At 26.5% G+C, this 14,713-nt stretch overlaps 1 protein-coding gene across 1 annotated transcript; it reads left to right on the forward strand.

The window, feature by feature from the left end:
- Nucleotides 1-238: 238 nt before the first annotated feature.
- LOC112742543 (probable sulfate transporter 3.3) lies at nucleotides 239-10,609 on the forward strand. The gene is made up of 13 exons (XM_025791781.2): nucleotides 239-556; nucleotides 844-892; nucleotides 1,659-1,866; nucleotides 2,563-2,734; nucleotides 2,844-2,909; nucleotides 3,205-3,318; nucleotides 3,418-3,534; nucleotides 4,613-4,739; nucleotides 4,865-5,151; nucleotides 6,312-6,502; nucleotides 7,615-7,694; nucleotides 7,820-7,896; nucleotides 10,207-10,609. Exons 1-13 carry the CDS (start codon nucleotides 239-241, stop codon nucleotides 10,387-10,389), a joined length of 1,989 nt encoding a protein of 662 aa, XP_025647566.2. The 3' UTR covers nucleotides 10,390-10,609.
- Nucleotides 10,610-14,713: the final 4,104 nt, after the last annotated feature.

Here is a 14,713-nt window from a genome sequence, read left to right on the forward strand (position 1 = left end):
ATATTTTTAAATACATAATAACTAATTTAATAATTATTTATTAATATACATATAATAATTTTTTAATTATTATGTATTATTAATGGTTGTTACGCTCTTGCACTGTTGTCCTTCCAATGATGTATGTGATTTGCTTCATTATATATACAGGGATCCAAGGTGACATGATTGATGAGGTAGCTTGAAGAAGGATGTTCAAGTCAAATTAGAAGTAGTAGAATAATAGTAACATAATTTCATGGAGCCTAGCAGCAGTAGTAGTATTAATAATAATAATAATAATTGCATGGAAGAAGTGAGAATGGACGTGCAGTACCCGCCAGTTGTGGCACCACCTCATAAGAGCAGCCTACAGAAGTTCAAGGTCAAATTGAAGGAAACTTTGTTCCCTGATGATCCAATGAGACAATTCAAGGGTCAACCATTTGGTACAAAAATAGTCCTTGCTGCTCAGTATGTGTTCCCTATTCTTCAATGGCTCCCTCAATATAGCCTCAAACTCTTTAAATCTGACATTATTTCTGGTATCACCATTGCTAGCCTTTCAATCCCTCAGGTTAATTAGTTACTCATTAATTTATTATTCTTAATTACTTTTACTTTTAATTTTGTCTATAAAATTTATTAACAAAAATATTATGTACACACTAAAAATTATCTATTAAATTAAAAATTATATATTTATGTATAAATATATATTATTATTAACTTATTTTTAATATATATTTTTTAATTTTACTTATATTTTATATCGATAATTAATTTAGTAATTGATTTTTAATATATACGTAGTAGCATGATTGATTTATTAATTATCCTTCAATGATGTTTTTTTTTTATCAGGGGATTAGTTATGCTAAGCTTGCAGGTTTACCTCCAAGTTTTGGACTTTGTGAGTGCATATATATTTCTTGGGTTTATAATTAAATAATTATAACTTAAAAGTTTCAGAACACATTAAAAATTATTAGGAATATAATTTTAAGCATTAATGACATAAATATTATATAAAATCATCGTCTAATATAATTAATTTCACGTTTTGAAGATCATTGAAAGTTTACCATACAAGCATGAACAAATAGTTTTTTCTTTTTTATTAATGTATCAATATGTAATGAGAAATTCTTAGAGGCCAATAATTTTAGTAATTTTGGTTATTATTTGATTAGTCTAAATATTAAATTATTTTTAATAAATAAATTTTATTAATTTATATTTATAAATTCTAAAAAATTGAATATATTATATTAAATCATGTATATAAAATTCTAATAAATATAAATATAAACTATATGCATCTTATGTATAATATCTTTGTAAATATATGTACAAATTATAACTGTTAATGTATTAACAAAAAATAATAATATTTTTTAGTTATATAACATTGCTCATATATAATTATTGAATACACGTATAAACTATTTTTTTAGTGGTGCATTAAAATTAAATCCAATTATTAAAGCTATATACACCCAACTATAAAATAGAATTATATATATTGTTACAGGGAGGAGAAACTTTTCTTTAAAAAATAAAAAATTAACGCACACCATTTACACGGTAAAATGACAAGTATGAATGTGTTAGGAAGTTTGGGCTATTCAATTTAGTTGAGAATATAACATAGGTTGGGTTTGCATGTTTTATTTCAGATTCTAGTTTTGTTCCCCCACTTGTGTATGCTGTTCTTGGAAGCTCAAAGGACCTTGCAATTGGTCCAGCAGCTATTACTTCTCTTGTGTTAAGATCCATGCTTACGCAAGGAGTGTCTGCCACATCACAACCTCAACTCTTTCTTCAGCTTGCTTTTACTTCCACTCTTTTTGCTGGTGTCTTTCAGGCAGCTCTTGGTATTCTAAGGTTAACATATCTTTCACTTTTCTTCCTTTCTCAATTCCTAGCTGTAGAGTAGGGGTATCAATGTATCATGTTTACGGTAGAAGATTCAAATATAACATTTGTTGGAATATGATATCATTTATTTAAATGTCACCTAAGTATTAATAAGATGTTAATTTTTTTTATGAAGATATTTGGGTTTAAAGTTTGATTAATTTGTTTAGTTATATTTTAAAAATACATACTAAAATTAAACTTTATAATTTATCATCTAACAATAAAAAAAAAAAAAATTTAAGATCTTTTTTGTCGTTATGGTGACTTTTTAGGAATAATATTTATTAAGAATATAATCATCCATATATCTTTTGTTATTGGCTTAAATTTTTAAAAAAAATAATTTTATAATATGATCAGAATTTTTATAACCTAAAATCTAATGTTCAATTCTTTTTAAATTTCAAAAGAAAAAAGAGAAAAAAAAAATTTAACATAAAACAAAAAAAAGTCTATATACATTTATCCAAACTCAAAAAAAATTCTTACATGAGAGAATATTTTAAAAATATAAATATTTATATACTTCTTCTTATTAACTTAAATTTTGTTAACAATATCATAAAGATATTTAAATGTGACACTCATCATTTAACAGCTAGTAATTTGGAGTAGGTGGCTAAATAAAATCTGATGGACTATTATAACAAACGATTGCAGGCTTGGATTTATCATTGACTTTCTATCAAAGGCCATACTTGTCGGATTCATGGCTGGAGTTGCTGTAATTGTATCTCTGCAGCAGCTTAAAAGTCTTCTTGGAATCACACATTTCACCAAAAAGATGACCATCGTTGATGTATTGAGTTCTGTTTTTAGCAATATTCACGAGGTTAATTAACATATATATAACTCCCTCTAATATTATATATCATTATTATTTCAATTTTCTCACACATGAATCCTATTCTATTTCATCTTTAATTTTGGGTTCTCTGCAGTGGTCTTGGCAAACAATAGTAATGGGCGCTGGGTTCTTGATTCTACTACTACTAGCAAGGCAATTTGTATGTAACTATATATATATATATATATATGAGAAAATATATAAGGAACTAACTTTTAATTAGCCAACATTAGCTAGAAGAATTTTTTTGTTAAAGACTTATAATTTAAGGTTTAGAATTTTGTAAATAAATGTCATATGTACACTAAAATCAACCATTAAATCAGTCACATATAAAATATATATTGGCTAAATAAAATATGTATTTATATATAAATATATAGTGGTTAATTTTTATTGTATATGTAATATTTTTGGACTTCTTATATTGATAATTAACGTACTTGTAAATTCAGAGCTTAAAGAAGCCAAAATATTTCTGGGTCTCAGCTGGAGCTCCTCTTCTGTCAGTAATAACGTCAACTGCCATACTTTTTGCAATTAGGGGTAAACATCCTGCCATTCTTGTTGTAAGTATGATGCAATATAAATTCATGATTACCATATGTATGTAATGTAGTAATTATATTACTAAACAAATGTATGTATATATTTATATGTATTGGTAGATTGGAAAGCTTCCAGAAGGAGTAAATCCTCCTTCAGTAAAGATGTTGTATTTCGAAGCAACTCATTTAGGACTGGCCATTAAAACTGGGATCATTGTTGGTATTTTATCCCTCACTGTAAGTTTACAACTTATATATGTTAGGATTTTTTTTCCTTAACTTGGATTATAGTAACTAGTGTACTGATTCACTCTTTTATATATTAAATGTGTAAAAAATATTAAAAATTAAATTAGTTGTTGAGATGATAAATAGTTTATATAATTCTACTTAAAGGTCTTTAGTTTAAATTTTGTAGATAATATTTTTTTTAAAATTATATAATAAAAAGATGAATTCTGTCTAACCCTCTTTAAAATAAAAGATAAGTTACATATCCCTTATAACATATTCAATAATTATTGAATAAAATTAGTTAGCTTATTATCATTCACTTTAACTTTTAATTTAATCTAAATTTTGATTACCTAATTAATCAATTAAGCATGATCTAATTTCTTTTGTAAATTATAAAAATTACTAAACATCAAAATGTTTTAAAATTCTCTAGAGAGAAAAGGAATTATATGTACATATAATAAAAAAAAGAAAAGGAGACAATGATGATCAACTTTCTTTTTGTATATATGGTAGGTGCTTGGTGAAAAGTGAATATGAATATGAAGAGTGATTGATAAATATGAACACATAAAAAAATTAGTTAATAATATTGAACGATAAATCATTTAGTACAAAGAGTGCAGTAATATCTTTTCTTAATTTTAAAATAGAATGATACAAATAGAATCTTTAATGACTTTTAAAAAAGTCTCAAAAAAGTATCAAAATTTTTTTTATTTTTTATTTTTTGTAATTTTTTATTGTGCAGGTAAAATTACAAAATATAATTTTTATAAATTGCAAAAAAAATTATATTTTGATTAATTAGCTAGTTAAATTATCATAATTTAGATTAAATTAAGAGATAATATTAACTGTAATAAGTCAATTTATTTTATCTAATAATTATGAAACATATCACAAAAAATAACTTATCTTTTATTTTAAAAAGAGCTGAATAGAATTTATCTAATAAAAAATATTTAAAAAAATGTTAGATACCAATTTTTTTCATATTGTCATTATATAGTATAGTATAAATATTGAAGTATAGATATAGGATAGATTAATGGTAGATAATAATTTTTTGAAACAGGAATCTATTGCAGTTGGAAGGACATTTGCAGCTATAAGAAAATACAAAGTGGATGGTAATAAGGAAATGATAGCTATTGGGTTGATGAATGTAATAGGATCCACCACATCATGTTTTGCTTCAACAGGTATTATATAGTATGGTCTCTAATTAAGTAAAAATGATAATTAACGTAGACATATATTATGTATGTTAAATAGTTCAGTAACAGATTAAACCATCTAGTTATATCTGTGGTCATGACTATTTCAGGATCATTCTCTAGGACGGCTGTGAACCACAACGCAGGGGCAAAAACAGCGATGTCGAACATAGTTATGTCGGTGGCAGTGTTGGTGACACTCTTGTTTCTGATGCCATTATTGCACTACACACCGCATGTGGTGTTGGGTGCAATCATAGTAACAGCAGTCATTGGCTTTGTTGATATACCTGCTGCTTACCGTATTTGGAAGATTGACAAATTCGATTTCGTTGTCATGTTGACTGCATTCTTCGGTGTCATTTTTATCTCAGTTGAGTATGGCCTAGCTCTTGCTGTAAGTTTCCACATTCATCATATCCTCTAAATTTTGATTCACATCTATAGTATATAGACACGCTATGAAATATATGTTAAAATAATAATATTATATAACTAACAAATATTGATATTTTAGGTCAATATTTATTTAAGGAAAAGTTTAGGGCCAGCAACTTTATTAAATTCTGATCACCCATGTAACCAGCAAAAAAAGTGAGTCATTGGATAAAATCTCACACCAATCTCACACTATTAAAATCATCATTGATGGCTATTTGATGGCTACAAATCACAAAAATTGCTGTCCCCTAACACTCCTCTTTATCTAATAATAGTAAGAGGAATGCTAGGGACCAACAATTTTCGTGATTTGTAGCCATTAAATAGTCATTAATGATATTTTTAATGATGTAAGATTTTATCCAATAGTGTGAAATTACTCATTTTTATTTTGCTGATTACATACTGGTCAGAATTTAATAAAGTTGCTGGCTCGCTAGACTTTTTTTAATAATAATTTATATCCATGGTTATAGAAGTTTGTATTTATATTTATCAAAATTTATACATATAAATTAATAACATTTATTTGTTAAAGATAATTTGGTATGCTAAAATTTATTGGTCACTTAAAACTTTCTGTATACTAAAATACAGATTGAAAATAAGTTAAATAAAATATGTACATAATAAATAATTTGATAACTGATTTTTAGTGTATAAATAAAATTTTTGAATATCTTTTTGGTATTGTTTTGATATAATAATTAATTAATACATATTGCCATATTGGTACAATAAAAACCTAAATGAATAAAAAGCGTGATTTAAAGTTTAAACTTTTTTAAAATGTATGATTTGATTTTGAAGAGTTAGTTTTCTTTCAACTTTACTTCTTAAAATAATTATGTTAATAAAATACATAATAAAAAACATTTTTTTAGGATTTAAATTGTGCATTTTAAAAAAAATAAACTATACATAAACAAAGTTCAAGGATAAATTGCATTTCTTTTTTCAAAAAAACTAAGGTCCCAAGAAATTTAAGAAGCCTTATTATAGTAGCACCCTTCTTGGAGGTTGAGTATTTGAAAAGAAAAATCAAATTATGTGAAAGTTGTTTGATTCATCATTATGATTGACCAGAGGAAATGCTGATCATGGTGATGATATCAGGTTGGTTTATCAATCTTAAGGATCCTATTGCAAATTACAAGACCAAAAACAGTAATGTTGGGGAACATACCAGGGACAAGATTGTATCGAGATCTTCACCATTATAATCAAGCTACAAGAATTCCTGGTTTTCTCATTTTAAGCATAGAAGCTCCCATCAATTTTGCCAACATCACCTATCTCCAACAAAGGTTGGTTTAATTTAATTTCAACGAGTAAATATCTAATATAGTTCTGTACATTTTTATGAAAGATAAAGCGATTTTAATAAAAAAAAAAAACACTTTAATCTTCAACCTTTTTATTTTAGGAAAATATAATTTTTTTGTTAAAAAAATTATTAAATAATAATAAAAATTAATTTTGTAAAAGTTTTATTTATATTTTGTAGAAATTTTAAACCTTCACAAAATTCTTTTCAGTAATATAACCAATTATGACCACTGCTATTACCACCTTTTTCATCCTCATTGTTATCACTTCTATCTTTATTATTTTTATTATGTAATCATATTTTATCATCATTGTTATCTCCTCAACCGTCATCATCACAAATATCGATATTATCAACATTAATGTTTTCTTTTTTCATTTTTTATTGGATGTTATTTTTTCCTTTTAAATAAAAGATATTCATACTGTAATTATTTTTTTTCTTGCAACATCATTTTTATAAATAGTTTTTCTCCACTTAACTACTATTATTGGTGTAGGAATTTTTCAAAAACAAACTTATTAATAATTTGTGAGAGTTTAAAACCTCAACAAATGTGAATAAAATCTCTACAAAATTATTTCTTGTTATTATTTAATGAATTTTTTAATGAAAGGATCGTATTGTCCCAAAATAAAAAGATTGAGTGTCAAAGTGTCCTTTTTTTTTTTACAAAAATTACTTTATCTTTCGTGAAAATGGACAAAGACTAAATTAAATATTTACTCTAATTTCAACTTTACGTCTTTTTATCGCTCACTAAATTATTATATTATTTTCAAGTAAATCAAATTGACCTCGGCAAATTTCACTGCAAGTAGTTAAACTAGTTACCTAAATTTTGATGGAATCAAATTAGTTTCTAACCTTTTATTTGTCTTCATAACATTTGATTATCTTCAGTATAGATAAAAAATGACATGGAGAAAAAAATGGTCTAATTAAAGACGCTATTGGTTAATACCAATTTGATTTAATATAAAAATTTGATGGATCATCAATTTAACTCATTGGTGAAATTTCACGATCAATTTGAGCATTTATTCGTTAATTTTCTTTCTATTGATCAATTGTTCACATTTATTCTAGGACTTTGCGATGGATTGAAGAAGAAGAAGAAAGCATGAAGGATAACTCAGTTTTTCGGTTTGTGATATTGGAGATGTCAGGTAGTTACATTATTATTGTGAATAACTATATATAATATCTGTTTGTAATTTTATCAAACTTTACTTCTTGCATGCGGATCATAATACTACGCAGTAATAACGACAAGATGTTTTGAGATTTTCAGCTGTGAGCAACATAGATACAAGCGGAGTCTCACTTTTTCAAGAGCTGAAATCAGCATTGGAAACCAAGCATATTAAGGCATGAATAATGCTAACTCACTCATACATATTCTCATTTATATATATTATTTAATTTATTTTTAATATATATTTTAACATATATTTTATACAAACAATTAATTGAGTAAACATTTAATCCGGTTCTTGTTCATTTTCACGAAAGACAAAGCGATTTCTGTAAAAAAAAAAAAAAAAAAAAGACACTTCGATCCTCAACCTTTTTATTTTGGAACAATACGATCCTTTTATTAAAAAATCCGTTAAATAATAACAAAAATTAGTTTTATGGGGAGTTTTATTTGTATTTTGTGGGAGTTTTGAACCTCCACAAAATTCTTTACAACAATTTAACCAATTACTACCACTACCTTCTTCATCTTCATTATTATCACTCCTACTTCTATGACTTTTATTGCTTTATCATTATTATTATCTCTTCTACTATCATCATCACCAATACCTATATTATCAACATTCAAGTTCTCTTCTTTTATTTCTTATTCGATGTTATTTTTTTCTTTTAAAAGATATTTGTACTATAATTATTTTTTTTTTGCGGCAACATTTTTTGGTTGTCCACGGTATCTCTCAACCTGACAGGTCAAGGACTAATCCGTCACGAATCTGAGCTCCATTTAATGCTCTGTCGCTGGCCAATGGATTGCTGCATACACAAGACAAGATTCAAACTCCCGACACTTGTTTAAACGGATGTGTGAGCTAACTACTCGATCAATCCAAGTTGGTTTTTGCAGCATCATTTTCATCAATGGTTTTTTTCACTTAACCAACATTGATGAAGAAACTTTTCAAAAACAAATTTATTATAATAGTTTGTGAAGGTTTAAAACCCCCACAAAATACAAATAAAATTCCCACAGAACTAATTTTTGTTATTATTTCATAAATTTTTTAATTGAGGGATCGTATTGTCCCAAAATAAAAAAGTTAAAAGTCAAAATGTTTATTTTTTGGATAAAAATCGCTTTGTCTTTCGCAAAAATAGATAAATATCGAGTTAGGTGTTTACTCTAATTAATTTAGCCACTATTTTTTTTTTTTTTTACTCATGACATAATGGTATATATCACATATCTTCACACCCCTTTGGATGGACATGTTTGATAAAAGACACGTTGTTTGGGAGGAGATAGATATAAACCAGATGACATATGTTGACTTTTAATTTTCTCCAAAAAGAAAAATAATAAATAAAAAAATTGTCTGAATTTTATCTATTATGAAGTTAGAAAACGAAAATTAAGGACAAAATTATAGCTTTTCTATCTTATATATAGGAATAATGCCAAATAAATAAGTTTTTTTAATTAAGTTTTCAATTATGTTTTTTTTTTTTTTTTTGCTGCTTCTCCTTTTCTCTTTTTTTTCTCTTTCAACAAGTTTTTTTTTCCTTCTCTTTTATATTGTTTGTTATTCATATAGAATTTTTGTATTATTTTCCAAAATTTTGTGTTGACTTTAAAAAATGTCTATGTTATTAGATTCATCAGATTAAGAAAAACAGATGAAAAAAATAAGTAACCTGTTTGACATATGTTTAAAAAAAACTTATTCATTTAGTACTTTTTTATGTGTAATTTTTGTATATCTCTATTCTTTTGTATATGAAATATTTAAACTATGGTTGTGAGAAAATTAAATATGATCGGTCAGTTTAGTTGGGATAATAAATTAAAGAAGCTCAACTGATCGATCCACTTCGCTATAAAATCCAGTTGAGAATAATAAAAAAAAATGGTAAAACAAGTGAAACATTGAACCAATTTGATTTTTTATTGAAAAATAGATTTAAAAATTAAATTTTAGAGACATTAATTTATACAATATATTATTTTTAATAGAAAAATATTAAAAGATCATTAAAATTTATTATTTTTTACCATTATTTTAAATCATTAACTCAATTTCTTTAATTTAGTAATCCAACAACATACTTTAACTTACATTTTTAAAAATTAATTGACTAATAATTAATAATAAAAAAATAAATTTTAATAGTTCTCTAACATTTCTTGTATATTCTCAAAATATTGACTTAACATTCAAACTAAAAAAGGTGATAGATACTTTTCTCAACTATTAAATAGATTTATGAATTTAAAATAGATAACTACAAAAATATCTAATAATAAAAAAATAAATAACTACAAAAATATTTAATAACAAAAAAAATTAATTAAAAACAAATAAAATGTATCTTATTTATATTTGTTAATTATTATTAAAATTAATAAATATTAAATAAAATAAATTTTCAACTATTTTTTTGGTCTCCCTTGACTAATTAAGATGTTGTGATGTAAAACAGCTAGCATTGGTGAATCCTCTTGCTGAAGTGATAGAAAAGCTGACAAAGGCAGATGAATCTGACAGCTTCATTAGAGAAGACTACCTCTTCTTGTCTGTTGGAGAGGCTGTTGGAAAACTTTCATCAATAATGGAGAACTCCCCTTCAGTCACCATGCAACAAGAGCAGCCACCTTACATGTAAGTACCAACAATATGCACATCCATTAAAATCACACTCAATTTTTTTTTTTTGATAAAATATATTTTTTTGCTCTAATATCTTGAAAATATCTATTTTTAGCATTTAATTATTTTATTCAATTTTATTTTTAACGTGTTCAATTTATTCAATTTTATTCTTAATATTTTTAATTTATGTCAAAATTATTCTTAAAGGTTAACTCTATCGAAAATGTTAACAATAAAATTAATTTTGATAAAAAAAAAATATTAAAAACAAACGTGAATAAAAATAAACATTAGAAATATTTAAAAAAAAATATAAATATTAAAAACAAAAAACATAATTTTTTTTTGTTATACCACTTTTATTAACAAATCATCGAAATAAACCAATACCATATGCCAACAAGAACATTCAAAAGCGCCGCATTTAAAAATAGAGGATCTTTTTCAGATTTTCTTGTATCTTCTCGTTAGAATTTGCTATTACTATTCACAAAATCTGAAAGATACAAAGGGCATGATACAAGAAAATTTGGAAAAGATTCTATTTTCAAATGTGGTGACACGTGATTTTTGGATGATTCTGGAAATAATCTTGCTGACATATAGTATTGGTTTATTTTGTTTGTTTGTTATATATAATTTTATAATTATATATGCTTCTTAAATTATACAATGATTATGAATATATCCATAATATAATTTTTGTGCAGGTCCCCTCCAACAGAACTCCCAGTAGAGTCGCCTGAATACTCTAACAACGTTTAACTGCGTAGTGAACTGTGGAAAATTGGTATAAAATTCAGCCATTTCATGTTATTGATTGATTGCCTTCATGTGCTTTTTGTGCACACATGATCACAATGAAATTAACTAGTGAATATTGTATACACGAATTACAAATAAAGAGATAGATAGTCATGTATATAGATCAAGATATTTGTAAGTTGTAACAATTATAATAATATTGTATTTATAGGTTTTCCAAATATTAGGATAATTAATTTAGTTAGTGATGTAGTACTACATGTATTGAGAATAACTGAAAGTTTATTACTGCTCTTCAATTTTGTTACTACACTTCAATTTCCTGTCACACAATGCATCCGTCACCCCGAACAGAAATAACAAGGGTACTCTGGATATATAAAACATTAACTGCCAATCAATTACGATATATATTCGTTTATTACAAGTATAATTATTCTACTGTAGTAATTTGATTATTCTGGAATTAGTTATCCAACATAGTGACTTATTTGATAATTAATATCTATTATCTAATATACGTAGACATTTTTTGCAAAAGATTAATCTCCACATACAAGCTTTTTCACTATACAAGTTATACAAGTTTTGAAAATCCTTAATTCCTAAAACGCGCCTCTTATGCCATGTATGTTTTACGCACCTCCTTAACAGTTTTTTCAATCAATCAACGCGTAAATATATAACTTTCTTTTTCGAAAGGATTTCGTTTCCTTTTTTGAATTCCTTTTGCATTTTCTTGTCTTCTCTCTTCGATCTCTTTCGTGCGTTTCTCTCTCCCTTCTCCTTTGCCGTTTACGTAAGTTTCTCTCTCTGTTCTCTTTCTTCGTTTTTCTCGTTTTCAAGTTGTTTCTGAAATTAAGCTCTGAAATCGTTTTGAAGATAATGGATGATTCAACTTCAGATTATCAACTGAACCAGAGCGAAATGGATTTTGAATTTGAATCCAATGAAGTTCCTGAGGTGTGGTTTAATTCCAGTTAATAATTGAATTTGAATTTGAATCCAGTTAGTAGTTTATAATTGTGTAGTTAAATAATGCATGAATCTTATCTGTGAAATTTGCTGTTTATTATTCCTTGTTTGAATTGAATCTAATGTACTAGTTCTGATGAATTTTTTGCATTTTATATCAAATGTTCGGGTGTAAATCAGGAATATTTGTGTGTATTTTAGGAAAGTTTGGGTGTATTTACAGTTTATGACTTTTCATCTCATTGAGGGTGAATTGTTTTATTCTTTTAGTTGAATTGTTTTAGTTTCTGTTTAATGATAATTCATGAATCTGATTTTTGTTATTTTTTATGATGGTTTTATAGTTCTATTTGCATTCTATAGTTTATGCTTGTTTTAATATGGTGTATTTTTGGTGTATTTTGCAGCCCCTCTATGGTATTGATGAGCAGTTTGTTCTCCACATACAAGCATTTTTCTCATACAAGTCTTTACAAGTCTTCTCCTCCTTTTATTGTTTTGAATCCAATCAAGTGGCTGAGGTGTGGTTCAATTCAGAAGAAAAAAATGTAGCATTAGAGGAAACATTTTTCTGTACAAAAATGCTATTTGTACACTAAAATCAGCTACTAAAATCAACCACCAATGTATTTGTGTATAAATACATGTGTGGTTTAATTTATTTTCAATGTATATTTGTATTCCAGTATGTATTTTATACTGGTGGCTGACTTTGGTGGCTAATTTTAGTGTACACGTAGCATAACTCATTTCTGTATTTGCACCAAATTTGGGTGTAAAACGAAGATATTTTGGTGTAACACGAAGATATTTGGGTGTATTTTAAGAAATTTTGGGTGTAGTTTTATTCTGATAAGTTCTGCATAATTTAGAACATTTTCTCTTCCTCCTCTTCATCTTCTGCTACTTTTTTTTTAATCATCATTACAATCTTCTTCTTCTTTATTTCTTATTCATCTTTTCCTTTTTGTTTTACCTTCTCAAGTTTCTTAACAAGAATAAAAACAAAAAATCAAACAAAGAAGAAGAAAAAACACATAATGTTCCAAAATTACTTGGAAAAGGATGAACTTACATTCATTTAACTAAAAGAAAGAAAGAAATAAGGAAAAGAATAAAAAAAATACAGCATTAGAGGAAACATTTTTCTGTACAAAAATGCTATTTGTACACTAAAATCAACCACTAAAATCAGCAACCAATGTATTTGTGTATAAATACATGTATGGTTTAATTTATTTTCAATGTATATTTGTATTTCAATATGTATTTTATACTGATGGCTGACTTTGGTGGCTAATTTTAGTGTACACGTAGCATAACTCATTTCTGTATTTGCAGTAAATTTGGGTGTAAAACGAAGATATTTGGGTGTATTTTAAGAAATTTTGGGTGTATTTTTATTCTGATAAGTTCTGCATAATTCAGAACTCTTCTCCTTCCTCCTCCTCATCGATTCTTTTTTTTTTTCATCATTATCACCATCTTCTTCTTTTTTTTCTTATTTATCTTTTTCTTTTTGTTTTACCTTCTCAAGTTTCTTCTCATTCAAACAAAGAAGAAGAAGAAACACATAATGCTATAAAATTACTTGGAAGAGGATGAACTTACATTCATTTAACTAAAAGAAAGAAAGAAATAAGGAAAAGAATAAGAAAAAAAGCAGCATTAGAGGAAATATTTTTCTGTACAAAAATGCTATTTGTACTAGGGGTGCACATGGGGCCGGGTGAAGCCGGGTTCGCCGTGACCCGAACCCGACCCTAAATAATGACCGGGTCTGTTTATGAGACCCTAACCCGGCCCTAGACCCGATGAAATCGTGTTACTTTCGGGCCACACTTAAGCCGGGTCTAGACCGGGTGAAGCCCGGGTCTTGATCAACTTTATCACGACATCACCAAAAATTAGATTCTATATTTTTTGAACCTCTAAATTTTGAAAAATAATTATTCCATAACATTGTAACATTCACATAATAATAATTTAGAATCTAATAATAATAATTTAAAGTTTCATAATAATAATTATGTCAATTACACACTAAACATTCAAAATTCAAAAGAAAATTAAAACAAAGTTAACAACCAACACAAAATTAACATAATAATAATAATAATAATTTATAGTGTCATACCAACCAATAACAACAAACTATTAAGTAGCAAACAACTACAGAATAAAATTCATTTGATTGGTAGCTTGCTCTCAAGATTGTGAACTTGATTCTTGTTGTGTGGATGTGTTAGTAACATCTGCAAAACATAAAAATTAGTCTCTTAAGATCATCATATGAATTAAATTAAATAATAAAAAAAAGTAAAGACATCATAAAGTAAATATACCATTAACAATCTTGTCACTACTGTCAAATTGATCAATCTCAAGTTCTTCAAATATCTGCTTAGAAGGATACAACCAACTTTGAGTGCAGATTAAAGCTTCTGCCATTTTTGGTGACAAAGAGCTACGATAAAGATCAACCACACGCCCACCGGTACTAAAGCATGATTCAGATGCAACAGTTGAAACTGGAATACCAAAGACATCACGGGCTATGGGAGACAAAATTCTATATTTTGATCCATTTAATTTCC

Source organism: Arachis hypogaea, chromosome 14, assembly GCF_003086295.3.
Source record: "Arachis hypogaea cultivar Tifrunner chromosome 14, arahy.Tifrunner.gnm2.J5K5, whole genome shotgun sequence".
NCBI lineage: Eukaryota > Viridiplantae > Streptophyta > Magnoliopsida > Fabales > Fabaceae > Arachis > Arachis hypogaea.